This window comes from Eutrigla gurnardus (genome assembly GCF_963514095.1).
Source record: "Eutrigla gurnardus genome assembly, chromosome: 7".
Lineage (NCBI taxonomy): Eukaryota > Metazoa > Chordata > Actinopteri > Perciformes > Triglidae > Eutrigla > Eutrigla gurnardus.
In genome coordinates, this window is record NC_139921.1 from 30,225,509 (window position 1) to 30,249,096 (window position 23,588).

Sequence of the window (23,588 nt, forward strand, 5' to 3'; positions counted from 1 at the left end):
TAAGCCCTTAAAAGTGTAATGCTCGTTTTACACACGTCCAAGTAAATCACATCATATTTAATTTAAAAATTGGCTTGCAGGAGATAAAAAAATATAGGGTCTGTTATTCATTTTCAAACTGCGTCTCCAGACAGATTCTTTCCAAAAAAGGTTGAACATTTTATCGCCTCGTTTTCAGCAAAACAAAAAAACAACAACAAAAAACTAAATCATTATCCCCGTTTTTTAGCTAATTGGTGCGTAAATGAGAGTACAAACATGGGACAAATAGAGGGAAAGCGTGATAATCCTCGCGCACATAGAGATACAAATTAAAAAAAAAAAAAAAAAAAAAGATCAGCCAATCGCATCACTCAAAACCAACCATTCATTTCCTCCCATGCCCTTAATTTACATTTAATGATGCCGTTTCAAAGGTCGAGATGAAGGATGGTGTCGTGGCGCGGATTTCATCCTCGTTATAAAACTAAATGTACATTATTACACTGGGGGTTTAATTGCACGAGTATGTGTATCTTCATGAACATATGTATCTAGACATTGTTCAGGTGATGTTCCTGTGATGGAGCTGCTCTTACGCGTCCTCTTATTTACTGTTAAACAGCCGAAGATCTGCTACAAAATCTCGATATTGCTTTAAATACTCACCACATCTGTCTCAATAACATTCATGGTGGTATATCCCAGCTTTGCTCTCTGATGGGACAGACCGGGACGAGGAGGAGGACTGAGGGGGGACATCTGTGGACTTGTCATGTCAAACTTTTGGACCAATAGCAAGGCAGCTCCGAGCGATCTCGAAGGCTTAGCGGAGGGGGGAGCCAATCAGTGACGGGGAAGCGTTGGAAGTCCAGCCTCCTAATTCCAACAGATTGAAATGTAAGCCTGTCTGCAGCGCCGTCAGGAAACAGATCGAGAATTTTGTCCCTCTCGTTCCTTATCGCGCAAGAAGATTTTCTTGGACGCGGGTTTGGACAGTGGACACGCTGGACGCGGAGCAGGACCCACGCAGGAGGCACAAACCGGACACCGTGTTCTTCATTTGCGGCTTTAACACGATGGGTGAGTTTCCATGCGGGGATCGCGTTTCTTCTCTTTTTCTTCTCGTCAGGGATGCGGCGAAAGGTCCCGAAGTCAAGGTGGGAAACCCCCGTAGCGAGATATATAGAGGCGGTGTGGGACGGGTTTTGGCGGGACGGTTTACCTGTGAATCCGGTGGGAGGACACCAGCACGCGGAGTTATGACACGCGTCAGTTACGCACGACTTTTTGGGAACTTTAGAGCTCGAGTGCGCAACAATCACGTCAGCTTCGGTTGGTGCTTTTCACCCAAAATGTTACACATAACTCAAAAGAGACGAATTAGGATTTTTTTTAAGAGTCAAAACTATTTTTGTTGTTGTTGAAAACCTTTGAGAACATGCGCGTGTGCATCACGAGGGACTGAAGGAATGATCTATTACAACCCGTTTTAATAAATGACATTGTGAAGAGCTAATTGAAAACACGGGTTGACACCTCTCATATGTGCTGCAGGTTATACACGTATAGCAGGCGCTGGATGTGTGCGGTTCAGCCCGGCCCCGCGCTCTGCGGTCGGCCTCGGCTCGGCTTTTCATCGCCTGCATGTCTCATTGTTGTGCCGTTTGTTTTCGTCACCAGAGCCAGCCTTCGGTGAGGTGAACCAACTCGGCGGCGTGTTCGTCAACGGCAGGCCGCTCCCCAACGCGATCCGGCTCCGGATAGTGGAGCTGGCCCAGCTCGGGATCCGACCCTGTGACATCAGCAGGCAGCTGCGCGTCTCCCACGGCTGCGTCAGCAAGATCCTGGCCCGCTACAACGAGACCGGCTCCATCCTCCCGGGGGCCATCGGGGGCAGCAAGCCGCGCGTCACCACGCCCACCGTGGTCAAGCACATACGGACATACAAGCAGAGGGACCCGGGGATTTTTGCCTGGGAGATCCGGGACAGGCTACTCGCCGACGGGGTGTGCGACAAGTTCAACCTGCCCTCCGTCAGCTCCATCAGCCGGATCCTCCGCAACAAGATCGGGAATCTGTCCCAGCAGGGCCAGTACGAGTCGGGCAAGCAGGCGCCTCACCCGCCGCCGCAGCCGACGATACCCTACAACCACTTGTACTCGTACCCGACGTCCAAAGTGCCCACTCCCCCCGGCATGCCCACCCTCCCCGGACACATGGCCATGCACAGGATATGGCCCTCTTCGCACTCGGTGACAGATATTCTGGGGATACGGTCTATTACAGAGCAACAAAGTAAGCATGGCTGCATGGAGGCCGCTTCTGTATGGCACTGCGTTTAAACGGAGAGAGAGAGAGAGAGAGAGAGAGAGAGAGATAGGATGTATGTAGTTTTCTATTTGAGCTCCTCTAGTTGTTTTTATAGGCTTCCAAACGTAACCATAGGGACGTTATAGCCTCTATGGTCTCCACGGGGAGAGAGAGGGAGGCTTAAAGGCCATTTGACCTGCCGGCTGATATTGATTTGAAAAGGGGGGCAGGTCAGTCCAGAACCAGATGGTCCGGCCTTGCTGTAATAATTAAGTGGCGGATGTGGAATATTAGAGGGAAGGCGGTGGAGATGGAGTGCATCACAACGAGCTGAGCTGGATGTTCGACTTCGGAGCCAGACATGTTGTGCAGGATTTCTGCAGGTTTAACGTGATCGGGTCCACGCAGGTAGTTTGGGGAGGGGGGGGGGGGGGGTCTTCATGTGTCTCAACGAGACCACAACTGTTTTGGAAACAGTGAAACAGGATCCGGCATAAATCAGTGTTAATGGTCGGCTCGGTGTTGTGGAAGGGTTTTTCCGGAGTGCTTGTTTTCCAGTGGCAGGAAGCGAAGCGCTGTCAGTCTATTACAAACAGTCTCTCGCTGGCAGGACTCGGGCTTCCACGGCGGCCCGGCCTCCGCCGCCGAACCGGGCCGAACCGGGCCGATCTAAACGAGACAAACGCGAGGCCGGTATCTCAGAGAAATCACAGGAGGGCGGGTGTGTGTGTTGAAAGGCTGCCATTTTAAACAATTTGTGCGTTTCTAAATGATTAACAGATGTTTTGAATGCTACGTTTAACAGTATGGGCCTACGTTTGGTGTCGAGGGCTCATTTACACCAAAGTGGAGGAAACACGAGTCAAATCATTAAAAGAAATACAATTAAAAGAAATAAAAAAATAGCAGGTAATGGTTAAAAAAATGAAATAAATCAGGACAACGTGTACATGATTAACCGTCTATTAGGCCTGTAGAGATGTTTTACTTGAGCTAATATTTAATGTGAAGAGGGGACACACAGGCTTTTTAATATGTACACAATTTAAAAACGCCCCCCCTCTCCCCAGTGTAAACGTTGGGGTTTCATAGAATATCCATCACGCACAAAAGGAGGGAGACGTGAGAGTAAATCTAATTTTTCCCCCGACAGAAAGACGCTTTGGTGGGCTTAAACGTCCCCGACCCACCGGATCTTCAACCGGGCCTCGGTCCAATCAAAACGTCTCGTTTCATTCCCTCGATTGACTTTCGACACGTGAAGAAAACATCAACAAAAACACCACCGACGCTTTAACTGACGTTCAAAACCTGATCACGTACGGATTCATGGTTGACACATGAAAATGATGAAATGTCATGATTATCTCCCGTGCAGGGATTTAGACAGCGGCGATAGCAGATTATGTAAATATTGTATTAGATCAAAATAATAAAAACATTTAACAAACGTTTTATAAGAAAAATGGGCCATTTGTGCTTAAATGACAAATGATTTAGTCTTCGGTGCAAAAATGTCTTTTATGGATTTATGGTCTTGTCTTGACCTGGTTAACCTGCGGCTTGATGGATGCGCGAGGCGCAGCGGCCTGTGTGGGTCTTTTCTGCCATCTTAAAAATATCCTCTCTCTGTCTGTCTCTCTGTCTCTCTGTCTCTCTTGTGCCCCCCAGTTAGTGACAGTCCATCCTTTTCCAGCACCAAACTAGAAGAATGGAGCGCTATAAACAGGACTAATGTCCCACCTGCAAGCTCCGCACTAATCAATGGCGTGGAAAAACCGCATTTAGAACCTGAAGCAAAATACACACAGGTAAAACTAAAACATGGACACCTCATTTCTCTTTTTGTAAATGCAACAACAGGCTTTTAACCGAACTGAACTCTGGAGTATTTTAGAATATGTTTGTTTGTGTTGCTTGGAAATTCCACGGAGTTAATATGCTGGTCGTGTTGCGTTTTAAATAATAATAATAATAATAATAAGATATTCTTGTTGTTGCACTATTGCGCAGCCTGCGTGATCGGTGCTTTTAGGAATTATCCTCATATTTACTAGGATAATACATTTGGATTCTCTTGGTTATTGTTTCCCAGCTGGGTGTTGAGTTAAAAAAACATAAAAATAAGAACAATAATTGCAGCGTGTTTAACACTCAGAAACGGGTGGTATCCATAAATAAGCGTCAAGTAACTCCAAGGTTTTCCTGGGACATTCTCCGAACGGGCCTACAGCACTTTAATGGCCTGCTTTCAGTGTTAGAAGCCAGGCAGCGTTTCAACACATTCAACTAACAACTTGTCTTCTTCAGGGTTCTGTCGAAAAACGTGCAGAAGATAATATTTTGTCTAAAAAAAACTGTGGAGGGCTAAACTTTCGATACATTAATTATTATTATAATAAACATTATTATTATGAGTTCCAAAATAAAGCAGATTGATGCACCAGTCCACGCCGATTTTCAACTGAACACGCATTCGGGTTAATTTAAAATATTGGTTTTCCTAGTTTCATTCTTATACATACAGTTTATGATAGTCCCTACATCAATTTAGAGTTTTACTCTTTTCTCTATGATTAAAACTAATTTTGGTCTTTTTTATATGCTTTCATTTTAAGTTTTCTGGAGAAGGTAAACAAAAATCCATATTATTGCACAAATGCGTGATTGATTGATTTTGTCAGGGCGTGCAATTCTCGTTACAGACCGAAAAAAGAAAAGAAAAAAGAAAAACAACAATTTCATGGCGCATAACTTATTTTTTTGCCACTTTACGACGTGTGGAGTTTTGGCGCTCGTTACGCTGACAGAAGGGCCGACGTCACGTGTACGCGCGGCCTGGCTGAGTGGCGCGCGAGAACCGAAGTGCGCCGTTAAATGAAGAAAACAACAACTCTATAAATAACACAAAAACAAATAGCAAGAGGCGCTGCAGCACCAACCTGGAGGATTCAGCGGGCCTTCGTGACGTGCAGCTGGCCATCTAACGTAGAGGAGAGGCGCGTTCAGAGACACTCGGTAAAAGAGAGACGCCATGCTGGATGGCTACAGGCCCAATTCTTATCTTCTCTTTAAGATGATAGAAATCCATTCAAACGGGACAATAAATCACACACACCGATCTCTGCGTCAGACCGGAGGGCTGCGGTTAGGAACATGCGGCCCAAAGGCGCTGTTTGGAGGGCAGACGCACCCATGGGACTCTCGGGGTTTCCTGGAGGAAGAGCATCACCAAGAATAGATTCAAGGTTAAGATTCTTAAAAAGATTTTAAAATTATATATATATATATAAATATATTTACTAGACTACACGCTAGAACGAGCTTTTAAATAGTTCCTGTGCTTTGTTTGAGATATAAACGAAGGGATCAGAGAGGATTTGAGTTGTAATTATTTCAATACTTTTTTTCATTCTTCAATTTTCTGATGAATATTATATTTATATTTATATATATATATATATATATATATATATATATATATATATATATATATATATATATATATTTATATTTATATTTATTAATAGGCCTCAAAATGTGTTTTATTGAAATATGTTGACTGTCAAATATAATGCAAAACAAACTAGTTTAAAATATATAAATACAATACACACATTTTGTATTTCCTTAGGTGGAGTATATACATATTTTGTAGGTATATATTTATAAATGTTGTTGTATATAGTAAGTATAGCCACTTCAGGGGTGGACAAAATAACAGGTTCCCCTTAAAGGTAACAATGTGATATGAGCCATAAATGCTCCCTTTTAAATGCTGTTGACTTTGTGTCAGACTGCTATTGATTCAACGCTGCTGTCATTCCAGAGGCTACGTGTTCTTGCAGTGATTGCATCGTACCAAAAAGGTGTTTCTTGTTTGTAAAGTATACATCCTGTATGCACTGCAGTGTGCGTCCCATGTGTACCTTTTCATTCGTGGAAGATGTGATCATCTTTTAGTCCAATTAACATTTTCCCCCAATTGATTTAATTGAAAAAACATTATTTTAGCTCAAAGCGTGTGCGGCTATTTCTGAAATGAGCTTTTCAGTATCGTGAAGACACACAAACACCCACAAGCACCAACAGACACCCACCCAGACACCCGCAGTCACCCAACACAAGGCCCACAGACACCCACAAGGAGCGTGCGCACACAAACACACACACAAAACTAGCTTTCCCTCTGTAGTTATGTTTTATAATCGCCACAAATGTCAGCTTGGAGTACAGCTTTTATATATCCATTTAAAAACAAAAAATAAAAAAACTAGCTAGCGACTCTGGCAGTCAATGAAAATAAGTCAACAAAACAGAGAATATCCCAATTTTAAAAAATAGATCTCAGTAGTTGCAGACCACCCAGGAACAGAATTCGGCCCCCCTGTTATAATGCTTTGGTGAATTCCTCAAGTTAAGTCCTGTCGCTGTGCCAGAAGAGCAAAAGCCCATTCATGATCCCCAACCCCACGCTCGCCTCGTTCTCTATCATATTTCCCCTCTTCCTGTCCTTTCACTCCCAATCTCTCGTGACATCTGTTTTGTGGCGCTCCCAACCAGCCCGTCTCCCATCGTCTGACGCGGTACATCAACGCCGCCTCGGTAAACGGCCCACTTCTGGGTAGAAAACAAGTCCCACAGACAGACGGGCAATCATGCATGTACAGTTTTTATCCATCTTTAATACGTTCCAGGAGCATTACAGAGCGTAATTGATCATTCATACTTTCATCAAAATTGGGAAAATGGGTTTTTTATGTGGTGACTGTGAAGTTAGAATTATAGTTTCTGCTGTTTTTAATTCAATCACTATTCCGTCTCTGCTTTCTCCTACGGCTTGCGTCAGCTTTTTTCCATTAGACCTCAGCAGCTCGTGTGCGTCTACCTGGGTTGGGGGTCACCAAACTATGTAGCTAAAAATTCAACTCTCACTTCTCGATCCTTTTTGTCAAGTGACTAGCTTTTATGGCAAATTATTTCCTTTTTTCCCTCCAATTCTGAGGCAAACCACAGAATGAAAATCACTGACCGTGATTTCTGGCGACCGAAGTTACCAGTGACATTTGAGACATTTTAAATGCTGATTTTTTGCTCTCTTTTTCTTGTTCCCAGATGCTGAATGGCTTGCCCACAGTGAACAGCTATGTCACAGCACCCAGCATCCCTCCCTACCACCCTCCCACCACCCAAGTGTCACCCTACATGGGGTACAGCGCCACCACGTCGGCCTATGTGACCGGTCCCACATGGCAGCCGGCCAGTGGCAGTGCTCTCTCTCCCCGCAACTGTGACATCGCCACCTCTCTGGCCTTCAAGAGCATGGCAGCCAACCGTGACGCCATCCGCCCGGTCACCGCCTCGGCGCTGTGAAGACAGGCGGGAGAGCACGAGGGGCGGGTGGAGGGAGAGACGGCGAGGACAGGAGACAACAAGTCTGTCCCCTGTGGCTTCATTTCATTCCCACTGCCTCCTTTCCTATGAAGGACTCGGCCCCAGGACTCATATTTGTGCCCCCTGCCCCCCCCCCCCCTCCCCCACACAGTCAGACTAAAGACACGCGAGGAATAAACATTCTTTTTCAACATCAAACTTGTTGTCTGAAAGAACTTGCTAGACAGACAGGTGTACTGAAGGACTGATGTATGACCGCTACTCCATCCATCAACACAATTCCTCTCAGATTCCTTACTGCAAATGTCTTTGGGCAAAATGGGGTAATGTATAACTTCATGAGTAAGCAATCAAAGAGGAGGGGAAAACTTTGCATTAGTGTTTCAGGGTGCTTAATAATTGCTATGTTTATATATATATATATTATATATATATATATTTTTTTGTGTGTGCGTTTGTACACTTTTTGTGTTCCTGTTTTGCAAAAATTAACTGTCTCATGGAGCATTGTTTTCCCACTTCTCTAAAAATGTAGCTCCAGAGAAGAGTTTATTTATTAGTTTAAGGTACGTTGAATGAAGTGCAATTAGCCCTTAAAGACAGCACGGGAATCTCCACGCACGTTTAGACAAAATTGGCATTAGTCTTATGTTGGAGTCGAGAGCATTAACAATTGACAAATGTTGCACAATGAAATTGAATGTATCTTATTAAATTGTTTGGCTGTTATTGGTCTCCCTCGAGTCTGACGGTTGTTTTTTGGGGGGAAATCCTCAACAGTTTGTAGCTTGCCGGCCTGTTTTACATGAGCAGGAAACTGCTTTTCATAAAAACTATATGTGCACACTCACACGAGGCCTGCATTTTCTATTACCGCGTCACGGCTCACTAGGAAAGTTCGTCAGAAATGCTTTGAGCACGCACGGTTACTGTCACCACATAAAGCCATTCTTTCAAAAGGGTTTCAGTCATTAAAATAACCTCACCTCATTACACTTAATGTGGCCCTTTCTATATTATAGAACATTTACGCCTGAATATTTGCTCAATGACAAAAGGTGGTATAAAAAAATGTAATTATGTGTTTATAAATATTTATCCTACAAAATGCAATTTTGCACAATTGTTTTCAAATAAAAAAAGGTGTAAAGCACATATTTTATGTAGAACGTTAAAAAATGAATACATAAAATAAAAAATAAAGTACATTAATACAGAGATGTGATAGTTTCTAATCTCAGTAAATATTTCATATTTATATTTCAAGGAAGAGTGGCATGATTTTGAAAAAAATAAATAAAATAAAAGCAAAGGTTTAACTTCATGCATTAAAATGTACAGCCACGAAGAATTCTTCAGTTAGATCTAGGCGTGTTGCACGTCACGGTAAGCCAGAACATCGCCGTGGCATTAAAACGTTGGGATCTGTGAGACGAAGTCTCCCGAGACTCTGAGGTGGAGTCCATGTGCATTCGGAGAGCCACAAATAGGCTCATTGGCCTGCGGCCTCCAAGGTCATCAGACATCTGACCCAAACACGAACCTTTGGCGGCCACAAAAAAAGGCCCGAGCAGGGCTCGCCAGGGCCGACTCAACATGTTCATTACAAAGGGGAAACAGCACACGGGCCGCTTGACAAATGACATGTTTGCAAAATGATGCAAAAAATACTTTGCGAGAGTTGCGGGGGGAATGTGTAGTGAAATAAATGACGTGCGCCTGGCAGGCCCCGTCTAGCCCGGCAGTGGAAACCAGATATTCAAACACACGGGGCTCTGGCCTGGACGTGAAATTGTAGATTAATAACTTGATAAAAATTGCTCACCTGCTCTTTTACATGCTGCTGGTTTCTTTAGTTATGGCCCCTGTGTTTCCATTCCTCCCGTGTTACAGAGTAAACAGTCCCCCCCCCTCCCCATGCAACAGTGTCAACAGTCCTCCCCATGCAGGGGCTGATTTGACTTGGAAAGCACTCTTCCCCGCATCCAGTGGTCACGGACCGTTGCTCAGGGATCGTAGTGTTGCTTTGACCGTATGTGAACCACATCACAGGGACGTGATGATCATACACTCGCTGCACCAGTCAGCCCTCACAGCCACCCCTTTACCATCCACCATCCATCACGTACACTAAATGATGGTTAACTCCCTTTGAGTGGCATGAAAAAGTCGTTACATGCCCCCCCCCCCCCCAGCCTCAGACTACACACAACAAGGCCGAACAACTTTTCCTTTCAACTAAGCTACATTAACCGAGCAGTCTTGTTAGTCTCCTCTGACTCATGCAACAAAATTAAAATGTGGTCGTCTTAATTGACACCAGTATTTAAAAAATAGGAACAGTGTGTTTTCTAGACGGGAGGAATAGCTTCTCGAAAGTCTAATAATCCCTGCTCTTGTAGTCTAATGTTGGTCAGCTTTGCCGAGGCGAGGGTCTAAAAGACGTTTGAAAAAAAGAAAAAGAAAATAGGGGCAGACACGTGTTTATAATTAATGATGCCGAGTCTGACTTCAGTGTCATATGGTTATCTTTATTTCTCCACATGCAATCAGAAAAAAGACAGCCATTTGCAGTAACACAGAGCAGAGTACTGGGCGAATACAGTACTTTGTGCATGCGCCTGCTCAATGGACGTTTCTAAAAAGAAGCTGATGACAGCCAGATTGTTTTCTTAAAGCCTTAAAACAGCAACGCTGAGCACACAGGTGAGTAAAAGAAAAGAAAAAGAAAACGGGCTCGGAAAAACACTACATGTCTGGTTCTGTGTCTTTGGTATGTACGCACACAGCTCCCACGTCCATGAATCACTGCGTTTTACATTTTCATTTATATTAATCATTAGCCACATAAGGGACGACAGGTAGGGCCGTGTCCAAATAACGGGCTTGTCAAAGAGGAGCCACTGAATTGAAATGTTACCGGTGAAGATGAGGAACGTACACGGAAGGGTGTAAAGAAGGGGGGGGGGCTTTGTCACAGAAGATTTACGACCAGCGTGGTGTGCAGGGAATTCAGGTGAAGGGTGGGTCTCGTTGCTCGGCTACCAGCAACACACGGCGCACATGTAGCAAAGCTGTCAGCTCTGAAACAAACATACACGTTCAGCACTCCATTACCGAAAGGACACGTTAAGCGCTTACGATCGCGTTGCCAGTCTATCACCGCGGGCCCCTGGGCAAAAAACTAAACCAGGAGCCACGTTAATGATAACTGTCAAACGCCAACGTGGCTCAATGTAAGCTACTACAGATGAGGTGGAGATGAGCCTCTCGCAGAGTAGCCATTACCCCGAAGGCTGTTCAACAGGTGTGTGTTTTTGCATATCTGTGTGGGAGATAGACTGGCAGAGGCAGAGAATGTGTGTGGTAACCCTCCCAGCCATCCCCGCAGACATTTGCATTTCTTGAGCTTGTTGTTTTAGCTTGCACTAAAGCCCCCCCCCCCCAGAGAGGGAGCGAGTGAGAGAGAGACAGAAAGAGAGAGAGAGAAAGCTCGGTTGGCTAATACAACTTCTACAGCTGACAGGTTCTCACACAACTAAGTGCTCTAAGGTGACCCGCTTATATCAACACACACACACACACACACACACACACACACACACACACACACACACACACACACACACACACACACACACACACACACACACACACACACACACACACACACACACACACACACACACACACACACACACACACACACACACACACACACACACACACACACACACACACACACACACACACACACACACACACACAGGAGTGAGGACCCAAGTGAGGAGTTTAATATTCTCTTTTTTTTATTATTTGTTACCGATACACGTTACGTTTTCACAAAAGCCAGTATTAATCATCAGGATAGCAATTTCTTACGAATAAAAGATTTCATGTTCCACATTTAAAAGGAGGTACATAAAAATATCAGTCATGCAAAAAAGATAATCATGAAAAAAGTTCTAGAAATTCGGATACACAATAATTGTTATTAAGAGGCACTATTGCGGCTATTAGAAGATATACATTAAGGCTCAGTAAGATGGGTGTGATCAGGGTACATATTAACAATCATGTGTATGTTTGTGTACAGACACAGTCATAGTGGGGGTGCGTGCAGTATAGCAGTTTAAATTACCATTACAGTAATATAGCGATATATCTATAAAGATACCAGTGATGTTAGCTGTCTGCAGAGCTCAAAGGGAGACTCTTCTGAACTATATTATCATGATCTATAATAGAGTGCTTCACAGTGAGTCCAGAGTGGAGTTTTTTGCTTTTTTTCTTCAATTATCTAAGTCCTTTTGTAACCTTCATTTCCGTACTTGGTGTTTTCTTTCATTTGAACATTCTAGCCACTGAAATGTTGGTTTCAAATATTTAGCATGATGACATTAAGTATTCATAGCTAAATAAACTACTTCATCAGCACCGTGTGAGTGCAGTGTGCTCAGATTTAGTCTTCAACCTCCCAAAAACCGGTGAGAGGAGCACACATCTCTCTTGTGTGAAATAACCCAAACTGTTCTAGATTTGGCAGAAAATTCAAAAAGTTCTTGAGTCCATGTAGGACGCCCATTAGTCATAGTAGGGAGCTGATCGAGAAAATAGTTTTTCAGGGCATTGCTCTCTTTTAGAAAAGTTTTTTAGACAATTTTATTTCCTGAGAAAGTAACTATTAAGTTTTTTTTATTAAGTTTAAGACATAGTTTTTCCTTAGAAAGTTCCATTAAGAACAATCATAATGCTGATTTGGTATTTTGCGAAGCAGTGAATATATATTCAAGATCAATAGAAACTAAAGTAAAGAATACTAAAAAAACTAAAGAATAAAGTAATTTGGTCCAACGTTAGTGGAGAAAGTTAACGATATTGGCAATGAGGTACAATGGATAAGGCACTCTTGTTTGGTTTGCTTTCTGTGATTTGTTTTTGTTACCAGTTTGTCTGAAGCCATCCAGACACATATTCATAGACCAGCAGCATCACTGCTCCACCTGCAACCAAACAGACCAGAGTCACAGTGAATCAACCTGGGTTTCCCTGCTAGCCAATAAGCAGCATACAATATACAAGGGTGGGCTAATTAGGAGAGACACTATATAGTATATATATTTCCATTCAAATTGTATAAAAACAATTTTAAAATTTGACCTTTATGTAATATAGATAACACGGTATACACGGTACAAAATAGTCAGAATTGAGTGTAGTAGTGCTTGTTCTCGGCTTGTTTCATTCAATCATGCAGAGCAGAATTTAACACTAGCATGCTTTGGGAAGCTCTGTCTAGATGAATCATTTGAGAGTTCCCAGATGCCAAACAAACATAGATTTCAGGAAAGTGTTTTTTTTTTTCTTACCAATGTCAATATTATTCAAACTTTTTCATCTGCTGTAACATGCAATTTGTGAGTATGAGGATCATTTTAATAGCAGTATAAGTCAGTTTTTGTTACCTGGTCCAAGCCTCATTATCTTGGGCACCAACCCCTTGTAAAGTGCCATGTACCTATGGAAAAACAGAATAGGATGTTACTAATGTGCAAATACAAAATACCAGTTATAACTAGATGTAAATCCACTAAGATAGTTTTTTATCTATGTATACCTTCACGTGTCTTCCTGCATGTGTGTATAGGCTGGAGTGCGGAAGGGAGTTCTTGCCTGCCTGCCTGTCTGTCTGTCTCTCACCCCGTCGTCAGGTACATAGTTGGGGTCTAACGGCCAGCAGTAGCGAGTACCTGCCCCTTAATGCATTCAAGGTGATCAGTGGCTGCCGGCCTCCGCCTCGTGCTCCCTGTCCCGCTCCCTGCCCCCGCCACTGATGGCGTTAATAAGGCTCGACCCACTTCCTCCCTGGCCCTCTGTCTGATTAGATTGACCCGTGGAGCGCCGTGCGGCTCGTTAGGGTCTGCTTAACGACGTCTCCCATAGGGACCACTAATTAGCTGGGACTGTGTTGTGTTAGAGCAGGGGGACTGGATGTGGCGGAGGGGGCACCCTCCATGCACCCCTGCGACGACAACGTTTCAGTACCGTTCCCGCAACAGCCCCCAAGGCTCCTGCATCCACTAACTACAAACATCTCACTGGCCCTTGTCTAGTGGAGCTGCATGGGGGAAAGTGGAACGCCTAGGGCCATGGCTAACATAACATACATCTTTTCCTTGAAGCTTCCATTTAGAACTGCCATGCTCCGAGGCTTGAAAATATGTTACCATTTACTATACGCCTGACAGACTGCAGAAAAGTATGATCGCACACGTGGGGAATACAGCCTGGAAGGAAAATGTCACCATTTGATTTCCATTTACGAGATCGCAGCTTTGCATCGAGCCATTCACGCACTTCCCCCTGTAGTCAGTGCAGGAAACTCCGGATCGCAGCTTTGCATCGAGCTGCTAACTTGTAGCCGCAGCTGGTACATTTGTCTTTTCTGACAGCCAAGTTTGCCAGTTTGGCAGACAACCAACTATCAATTGCTAACAAAGCAGACAGAGTGCCTCATTAATTCTTGGATTCCAGGGCTGCAGTGTTTACATTTTTAATGTCCTTTTCTACGGATGATCCCCCTACTTATCCCACCAGGTTCCTACCCCTCCTCGCGGGACACCAGTGCCATGGTCTGGAAGCAGGTGCGGTACTTGATCTCTCCGGCCACAGGCTGGGGGCCTTGGATGCGACTCTTGGCTACGTCGAAGGGAATGTTCACGCAGGAGGAGATGGTCCCAGACACGAGGCCGATAGTGAACTTCCTCATGAACTCCAGGGTAGGATCCTGGTAAAGGAAAGGTTTGGGTTAAAGAATGGATTTAACTGGAAACATTTTAAGCGTGGGCACCAGGTGTTAAACATCCCTGCACAACACCTAAGTAGTAAATAAAACTTTCAGCAATATACATATATATATGTATATATCTATATCTATATCTTTATCTATATATTTATGAGCTAAAGTGGGGGAGAGCATGAGGGGGCTTTCACATATGACTGCAAAGCTGGCATGAAAGCCCTGATCATTTTATGGTAGCGGGGGGGCAGATTAGTGCTTCCTGACTGTGGTGCAACGTTCTGATTGGCTGAACAGAAGCACATGTTCTTTGGGAGCCAAGACAGAGGATTTATAAACAGGGTGCATGCAGGCAGACTGGGGAGGCATATGGGGACAATTTAGGTAATTGGGCTGTGACTCGGTACAGGGGTATTACTGTACCAAAGAAGCCCAGACTCGGAGAGCTCTGACAGCTAATTGGCCGGGATATTTTTACAAATGACAGCAGCCTCTCTGGTCCAGGCCTTTCTCAAGTGGCTGGACACCCTGAGAGTCGAGGTAAATCAACAGCTAATCCCACTTCTTCTGTTTTTTTCAAGTGGGATGTGGGGAAGTGGGTAACATACCCTCAGCCTAAGTACACCCATCAACCCACTTCCTAACAGCCTTAAGCAAACATCTCACACGTTCACTTGTGAATGATGGCAGTGAGCTATCTGCCTCCTCTGTATTACTGAAATAAGAGATATGAGAGAAGCCGGAGCTCGGCCAGCTGAATTTGACTATGGACGCGTTTGAGTTGCAAGCTCATCGCTCACGTTACTGACAAATGGGGCTTTGGAGAAACACCACAAACAGCTCAGCCTGTAAGCTATCGGACGCCACAATATTTATCCTATTTTGCCTCAACAATAGCCGTTGTACGTCTCTCACAAACAGGATCATTCCATCAGCATACATACCGATGGATCATTCCCAAAAGCGACGGCCACAATCTAAGAAGAGAGCTATTTGGGTCATCCAGCCGCATAATTATCATTCACAGAGGATGACCACTTGCTTCTCTGCACTCTGTGACATGCGTCACTGGAAAAATGTTGAAAATATAGCAGAGCTTTGGCTCCCACTGTAACCTTCCTCTTGAAAATAGCACCGTTGTCTGCTTCCAATTAGTTCATTGGAGTTAATCTAATGCTCCGGTTTGTACATATGGAACTGCCGTATGGGAACGTTTCCATTAAACAAAATTAACTTTTGTTTGGGCCATCAGGCGCTGCCGGATGTGTAATCTGAAACTTTGAGGATGTTATGAGGAGCAAACAGACGAGGTATTAGCGGGGCTGATCTTACAAGCTCCTCTCTGATTTTTGCTTCCTCCTCGTCAGGGCAGTCTGGTTAACTAATGACACTGTCAAACACTTGCAATCCCCCCGGCAAGGTGGCTGGGACACGTGTGCATCATATAGCCTGAAGTTAGCAAAAAAAAGTAGGTGCAGTCGAGGTTACAAACACCAACGCAAAGCTGAAGTGTCACTTTGCTTGAGTTGTATTTATAGCAAAAACCAAAAACTGCACTGGAGGTCGGAGTGTGATCATTGGCGTATTACCGGGCTGGTAGGAATAGCATCCTTGACATTGAAGTAGAAGCCAAAGTAGATCATGTTGAAAACGCCATGGCGTCCCAGTGTCGACGTTAGGCCTTTATTCAGCCCCCTCAGTCCGAAGCCGTCTGTGTTAATTATGCGCCTTGCTTGAGCGAATGAAGAGGGTTGCTGTATGAGAGAGAATAAACACAAAAGAAGGACATGTCACATGCTGACAAAAACCCACTGGGCATCTAGAAAACACATTACAGTTTTTTATTTCTATCGACCTCTGTGAAGGAGTCTCTGTTGGCCTGGAGACTGACTTTCACCACCTCGAACGGATTGACAACAACAGCCTCAGTCAAGCCAGCGCCAAGCCCTGCTACAGACAGCGCCTGGGGGGGGGGGGGCAGATACAATTTGGTTAAAGAAAGCACAGAAAAGACAAACTCATATAGGCTGCGAAGATATAGACGTGCCCGTGCTACAAGAGCTCAATGGCGTATCACAGTTTTGTTTTTTCAGAAACTTGTTCCCCGAGTCTTTTTGTCACAGCTAAAATGGAAATTTGTTTCCGTCACGCCTGGCATTGTTGTCATTTGACAAATGATTGAAGAAAACACCTGTGTTTGTTGTTATTTGACAAAATGTTCAGATGACAGAAAAGAGGGAAAGGAAGGTGAATGAAAGGAGAGGAAATATGAATGTGAGCAAGCTGTTTAAGATTCATCTTTAAAAAAAGGTCAAATTAATAAAACACAATCACACCAGAGGCAACAAGTCCATTATCCACCATTTTAAATGTACAACCCTGGCATGCAATGTAAACAGTGGATGTTACAACACTGCATGCATTTTGCATGGGGCTGCGTATGTCTGCATGCATGTGTGTGTGCGTGCTCACAGAGAGGCTGTAATGGGAACATGTCAAGAACGTGTCTATAGCTCATTACTCTTCCTGCCTCTTTATCCTGCTGTCAGGGCCCCGGGACCCATCCTCTCAGACATGCCTCGCAATGTTTACACAGCCAGCCAGCCACGTTTTAATTCTTTATTTGTATTATTACTGTGTGTGTCCTCATTAATCAGAGTGAAGGCATTCAGCTGTGCCACGCTGAACAGGGGAGAGAGAAAGGGAGAGACAGAGTGCCATTAGGATCCAATCTGTAATCCACTCGCAGTGATGATCCGATGTGATTACAGTACTTGATACGCGAGGGCCTCTGGGGGGGGTGTGTGTGTGTGTGTGGGGGGGGTGGGAGGCACTCGAGAAAGAGAACGATGAAGAGATAGAGAAGGAGATGGAGAGCATGATGGATGGGACAGGTAAACATTTCTCCACCAATGACTGGAGAAACACAGACCAGGATATGTGCCGTGCCGGGGCGGCCTATGCGTTGAGTTGCAGGTGAGCCATCCATCACGCCTGACACTTGGCTGCCACCTGAATAGGTAGCCACACCCCAGCGACACAGATCTGTCTTCCTGAGAACTCTGACTCAATATAACAGAAACCAGACTGGTCACGGAGGAAACCACTTGTAGATTCATGGCCTGAGGTGTAATTCTCTGCTTGGCCTTTGCCAATTCCAAACATACTCTTTATGAGGGTAGGGTGATATATCTGTCATTATTTTGGCTTCACTCCAGCACACTGGATATCCAATGAAACTGACTTTGTGTGACGAATTCACAAATTTCCGCTTTAAACCTCTCAGATTATACACTTCATTCAGAAAGTTACATTGAGATCGAGGTCTCATTTACAAGTGAGACCCTGAGTACAGAGAAAAATAAAAAAATACTAACAATAATGGAAATGGGATAGAAATATAGTAAAATAGCAAACACTTAACTCCACATTATACAGGCAATGACAAATTAAGATGCATGCAAATGTCATGGTCATGGGTGTGTGTGTTTTTTAAAGTGAGAGTGTATTCGGGAGTTTCTGCGTGTAAAAGACTCACCACACCAGGAGACAAAGGGGTGAAAGTCAGCAACTTCTTGTATTGCTCAAAGGTGAAAAACTGCAGAGGGAAGATCAGGATAAATGGTCAGAGTCACAGCGTCATTCATAAACTGACATCCGCAAACTCATACACACCCACATATACACACACAGTATGAAAAGCAGCTACCACTATCTCTGTAGTAAGAGAAAGGTCACAAATCATGAGACACTGATTTGTTTATCTGAGCAAATGGCAAAACGCCTGCAGAGGCATTTTAAACGGAGCTTTAATTCTTCGCTCCAGACGTTTCTCACCATCAACCAGCTTTGCCAGGTGTGTGAGCCATTACCCCATCTTCTCAGTGCGAGTGCTTACTTTTCACTCTTACTTTTCACATCCTTGTCTCCAGTATCTCGTTACAGAGCAGCTCCATGCCAGGCATCAGGCTCCCTTTGTGTCACCAATTATATGCTGTAAGCCTTTCTACAAACATGTATCCAAAAAGATGGAGGCTGAGGGAAAAGGCTTGCTGTAAATGCTTGTAAGTCAATATTAGGCAGGCCAACAGTACAAACAGGAGTGGCTGAGGTCGAGGCAGACATGGAGGAAGACGTCATGAGTTTAATCAACATGTGTGTACCATGTTAAAGCAACTGCGGTTGGAATGTTTTTGTAAGGGAGTTTACAGTTGAACAGGAGCCCGAGCACTGCATTGCAGCTTTGTGATTCTCTACAAATTAACGTGAACATCCTCTCTCTCACCTTCACTGCTCTCTTTGGGGTCTCAGCCACAATCGGAGGCAGGATCCCTTTGTAGAAGCCAAAGATTCTGGAGAGAGAAAATAAAAGATTATTATTATCGTCATCTTTTGACCACTGAACACAACTGATACTTGCTTTTGGACTGTCAGTTGGACATAAACTATTTGAAGATGTTGCTATTTTATACTGAGATTTTATAGACTGTACAATTAATCAACATAATAAACACATGAATCGTCCTAAATTGTATAATTCCATATCATTTACAAAGTAGATGCTGCTTTTCATGATTTGAATAACCCATTTCTAATAATGTACAATAAACGTTACATTACAGTTTTATTCATTTTGCAAAACATGCTAATGTTTATTTTTTAGAATGCATGCTGTGTTTATTTCCTCATTCAAAGCAGCCGTTGATTGCATTGATATTTGTAGCATGTTGTGAAGTGGTGGAATCCATGATTCAAATGTATTTGAAACATTTGATACTCAGTTGAAGCTACACAGTAAAAGCTAAAATCTCTGAAATACAGATCGCAGAACTAATACAATGGTCGGGAAAGGCAAGTGAAAGTATTTTGCTACCGTTTGGCAACATAACTACCGACATATATTTTCAAACCACAAAACCCTGGCATGAAGCTCCCCAGGAATCTGCGGAGGAAAAGATTTAAGAGTTTATTTCAGCCTTTGATATACTGGATGTTTCAAAAGATGGTAGCTATATAATTTTAGTAAATTTGTCAGTCTGCCTTCTCTCAATCATACGTCCAGCCATGATTTAAAGTGTACTTGGAGGCAGATAATTATAAAATGATACAGTGAGTTATGCATGTAGAGATTTATGGCTGCGTTTTACACACAGTATGTTGTAAGCAGTCCATTTTAATGGAGTACATTTACAGAGTAAATGGTCAGTCTGGTTCGATCGTTCTAATTCACTTTTTACACACATTTAGATGTTTTTGAAAGGTATACAAATGTATTGAGTTAAACTATACAATGTTTTATATACAAAGAATTTATCAATCTAAAAGTGAAATATTTAAACCTAAATTTTACATATTCCGACACCAAAGAGTATTGTTATTCAGGTGGATGAATCATGGGAATATAACAAGGGGAAGTTATGATTTTTCCATCATGTGTATGTGTAAGAAGATAGTAGCATGTTTTCTGTTTTGCAGGAAGCACAAAAATATTGTGTATACATTCAGAAACGCATACATGTGCATTTTTCCCCACTCGGCAATTTAGTGAAAACATGGGCCCAGTATTCATTTGATGGGGCTTGGTGTGGTTTCACACTGACAGGACCAGGCGGATGATGTCAGACCAGCAGTCACTCAGATAAAAAATGATTCAGGTAGTGGACTCATTTAAAATATCTTCTGGATGAACTTTTTGTTGAAACCTTCTTTCTCAAACCTCACCTACGACAATAGTTGGCACTAATAACTTGCTCGGGCCCCAGTTGTGAAACAATACACCTGAAGCATCAGATACTACTGAGTCATTAGCCGTTGTGTTGATAACAAACCGTCACTGGCAACAGCAAACTACTTTTCTCATTCCTAAATGTTGTTTTAAGGGGATTGCCGCAACGTGAAACAGGCAAGACAGGTCTAAATATTTAAACAAGTGTGATCACAACATCATCGTCCTACATTTTGGAACTAATAAGTGTTAGACCCAGTGTGCAAGGCCCTGTAGGGTTCAATTAAATAATTATCTCCAACCTTTAGCATATACACAGGGCTGGGCTATACAGCAGCTTCATAGAAGAATCACAGGAGTGCCATTTCTAATCCTGATGCAGCAACTTGTTCATACTCAGATACATTGGCATTGAGGCTGTTTAGTGTTCTTGTAATGTCCTTGAACGTGACATTGACCTTCAGCTCTGGAGGAAAGAACTATTTTGGTTATATACTGTATACGCTGCAACCTCTCACACCAAGAGGTCTGAATGAGGATCTCGGGATCAGTTATAAAACCACTGGGTCAACATGTTGTACAGTAAATGCTCACTGGAGTTAAAAATAGTTCACAAAAATACACAATTTACTCCTGTTTGAATGATGTGCAAGAAACCAAATACCCAGTGTTTTAGTAAATATTCATGACCCGTTTTAAAGGGGAACTTTTCATGAGGATTGAATGGTCTTGGCGCTCAGAGCTACAGACAGCGGAGGGACGTATTGAGACAGAGATGGGCTGGTTTTGGTCTTTTCAGTGTTGACAATAATAAAAAATGAAAAGCACATAGAGAAGTAAAAGAGAGTTCATATTGATACTGAACACAGCTCTGTGAACAAAGAGGGCACGGTGGCGTGACCGACTGTATCTTGTGAACAAGTGGCACCAGATCTGTTGTGGCAACATTGTCTACGAGTCAACAGAGATGATTTTGGTCGATTGGGTTCATGTGTAAATACTTCTGCTGCTGGTACACATTCCCACTGAATATAACCTGAGAAGAAGGACAGACAATAACACTGTGCACAGAATCCACAGCAGCAAAGCCGCCTTCCAAAAACAGCAGTGAACCACAACTAATTATCAAAACACTTGTCATCAGGTGACAGAGCCAACCCAACACCTTAAGTCACACAAATGGCACTGGCTCTCGGCAATCAAGCCCTCATAATAAGAGTAAGGGATTCTGGATGAGTCAAAGCTAAAAATGAATCCCTTGAATTGTTTGTGTCAACAAGTTATTTCAGTCTGACGGAGAGACCCTTCCCTCTGCTCTCTCTGTCCATGCAAATGGTGGCCACAGATTTCCCGGGTGTGGTCAGGCTGGGCAGCTTTCAGGTGATGAAGGAGGAGTGAAATTTGTTACAGAACAAATATGGCCTCTAGTCAGAGACTATCATTTGAATCCTAATTTGATTTCCAATGTAAAGTACCTACTAAATCCCTTTTTGGCTTTCCTAAACAAATGCCCTCATGACACAGGGCGAGGGTATGTGTGTGTGTGAGAGTGTGTGTGTGTGTGATATTTGTCTTTCATTTTCATAAACCTTTCCTTTTGTAACAGCCCCCCATCCATCTGGAGAGCAGCGTAGCACTGACAGGATTACACAGACACGACCGATTAAACAAACCAACCAATAACATCATTGAGGCAAAAAGAAAAATCTGAGTACTTAACAGATGAAATGGGTAAACGCATAAAAGTAACAGATCATTTCCTTCAGCGGACGTGTTAATTTTCACACCACTGCTGTGGCGAAATATGAGCTGCCCCAGGGAACATTTTAACATGTAAACAACCGGCATGCTTCATCTGCAAATATTTTCATTTTCCCAGCGTCTAGTATAACCTTGACATTGTAGCCACAGAAACAATACAGCAGGATTAGCAGTGATGAGGATTCACCAGATAAAAAAAGGCACAAAACGTACTTTGATCATGATGCACATGATCATCATGAGACAGAAAGAAGAATTACTTCACATCTAAAGGTAGCACAGAGAAGTTTAAAATACATAATAACAGTGCTCTATATGGAGAGGGGATTCAGAGGTGGGTTACTGATAATGGTTTACTGGACATGTTTGTATTTTTGGTGATCAAATGTTTATCATATTTTGGTGAATTTGGGGCAATCCTAAAGATTAAATTAAATGGTAACTTTGCCTAAAATGTGTACTGTATGTACACCATATTTTATGAATAATTTTACTGAAACAGACAAAAAGGTTCAAAAGGTTGAACATACCGTTTAAAAGAATAATTTGTCAGTTTGTAAAATATGCTCATTTGCTTTCTTGCTGAAAGTTGCATGAAAAGATCAACAGCCGGCTAGCTTAGGTTAGTGGAACAGCTAGGCTGATTCTATTCAAAGGTGACAAAGTACCAGCACCTCTGGAGCTCACATACAACACATACAATGTCCCAAACTGAGGTGATAAATCCACATGTAACCCTTTGTAAAGAAATGAAAAAGCCTCCAAAATGTTGAGCTATTTGTGCAACATGATTGCTGCTTTATACAAACCATACTGGTTTCATTATATCAAAAACATACGGTATATGACCTGGTGGGCACGCTTCTCTGCTCTTCTTCACACTTCCATGAAAGTATATATATGTATACCCATACACATGTATATATATACTAAATATATGTATGGGTGGTCCCAGCTGGAATAAGCCCCCCCCCGGCATAATTTGCTGATGTACTGTACATGGGCCAGTGCACTCTGCTGCAATGTATGGACCCTTTTAATATTCCTGTGGCCGTGCTTTGGGTCCCGACCCAGGCTCTGGATACCACACTGGTAAAGAATGCTCGAGAATAGAGTCTTTTTGTTTCCCTCCAGACGGAAACACTTAACACATGCTCATGGCTGCTGCACCCACATGCAACAGAAAAAAGTGTGGCCTGTTAGGCAATTCACCAACCAAGTGCTGGAGAGCACGGCTCACTGTCAAACACTTATGAGTTCAGCAACAGGATTTAAGGCTTTCATATTTTCCCAGATTTAATAAGGTAATGTTTATATTTTTAAGAGAAATAATCCACACGACAAAAACAATTCTTAATAACTACAAGCATTCAAAATGTATCCTGCTCCTACATAAAAAAACAAAGGCTATTGTGTCTGAAGATTCTCATTCATCCAGGTCATGTGGTCTTTGATGGCTTTATTGAAGGCAACTGGACTTGCTTTAGGTTTTTGTAGACGTTTTGCCTCTCATCCAAGAGGCTACTTCAGTATTAACTGACTAGTGGGGAGTTTAGGTATTTAGCTTCTTGCCATTTCCATGTCTTTCTTCAGTCTAATCACAGAGCTCGAGCAGAG

The 23,588-nt window shown here is 43.1% G+C and overlaps 2 protein-coding genes across 2 annotated transcripts in view; one reads left to right on the forward strand and one right to left on the reverse strand.

Moving 5' to 3' along the window:
- Positions 1–715: 715 nt before the first annotated feature.
- On the forward strand, positions 716–8,796 carry pax9 (paired box 9). The gene is made up of 4 exons (XM_084012952.1): positions 716–1,062; positions 1,663–2,277; positions 3,964–4,103; positions 7,408–8,796. The coding sequence occupies exons 1-4, from the start codon at positions 1,059–1,061 to the stop codon at positions 7,663–7,665; spliced, it is 1,017 nt and encodes a 338-aa protein (XP_083869078.1). The 5' UTR covers positions 716–1,058; the 3' UTR covers positions 7,666–8,796.
- Positions 8,797–11,768: 2,972 nt separating this feature from the next.
- Positions 11,769–23,588, reverse strand: part of slc25a21 (solute carrier family 25 member 21) — a 79,547-nt gene continuing 67,727 nt past the window's right edge. Inside the window, exons 5-11 of the mRNA XM_084013436.1 lie at positions 18,771–18,837; positions 18,024–18,083; positions 16,341–16,448; positions 16,075–16,239; positions 14,292–14,473; positions 13,152–13,204; positions 11,769–12,689 (exon numbers count right to left, since the gene is read on the reverse strand). Coding sequence (XP_083869562.1) covers positions 12,628–12,689; positions 13,152–13,204; positions 14,292–14,473; positions 16,075–16,239; positions 16,341–16,448; positions 18,024–18,083; positions 18,771–18,837 — 697 coding nt within the window. The 3' untranslated portion in view covers positions 11,769–12,627. The remainder of the gene's footprint in view (positions 12,690–13,151; positions 13,205–14,291; positions 14,474–16,074; positions 16,240–16,340; positions 16,449–18,023; positions 18,084–18,770; positions 18,838–23,588) is intronic.

Excerpts from the sequence above, each read along its gene's own strand:
- pax9 (XM_084012952.1), top strand. Across the intron at positions 2,278-3,963 it reads GTCTATTACAGAGCAACAAA|TTAGTGACAGTCCATCCTTT; the intron begins GTAAGCATGGCT and ends TGTGCCCCCCAG. Across the intron at positions 4,104-7,407 it reads CTGAAGCAAAATACACACAG|ATGCTGAATGGCTTGCCCAC; the intron begins GTAAAACTAAAA and ends TCTTGTTCCCAG.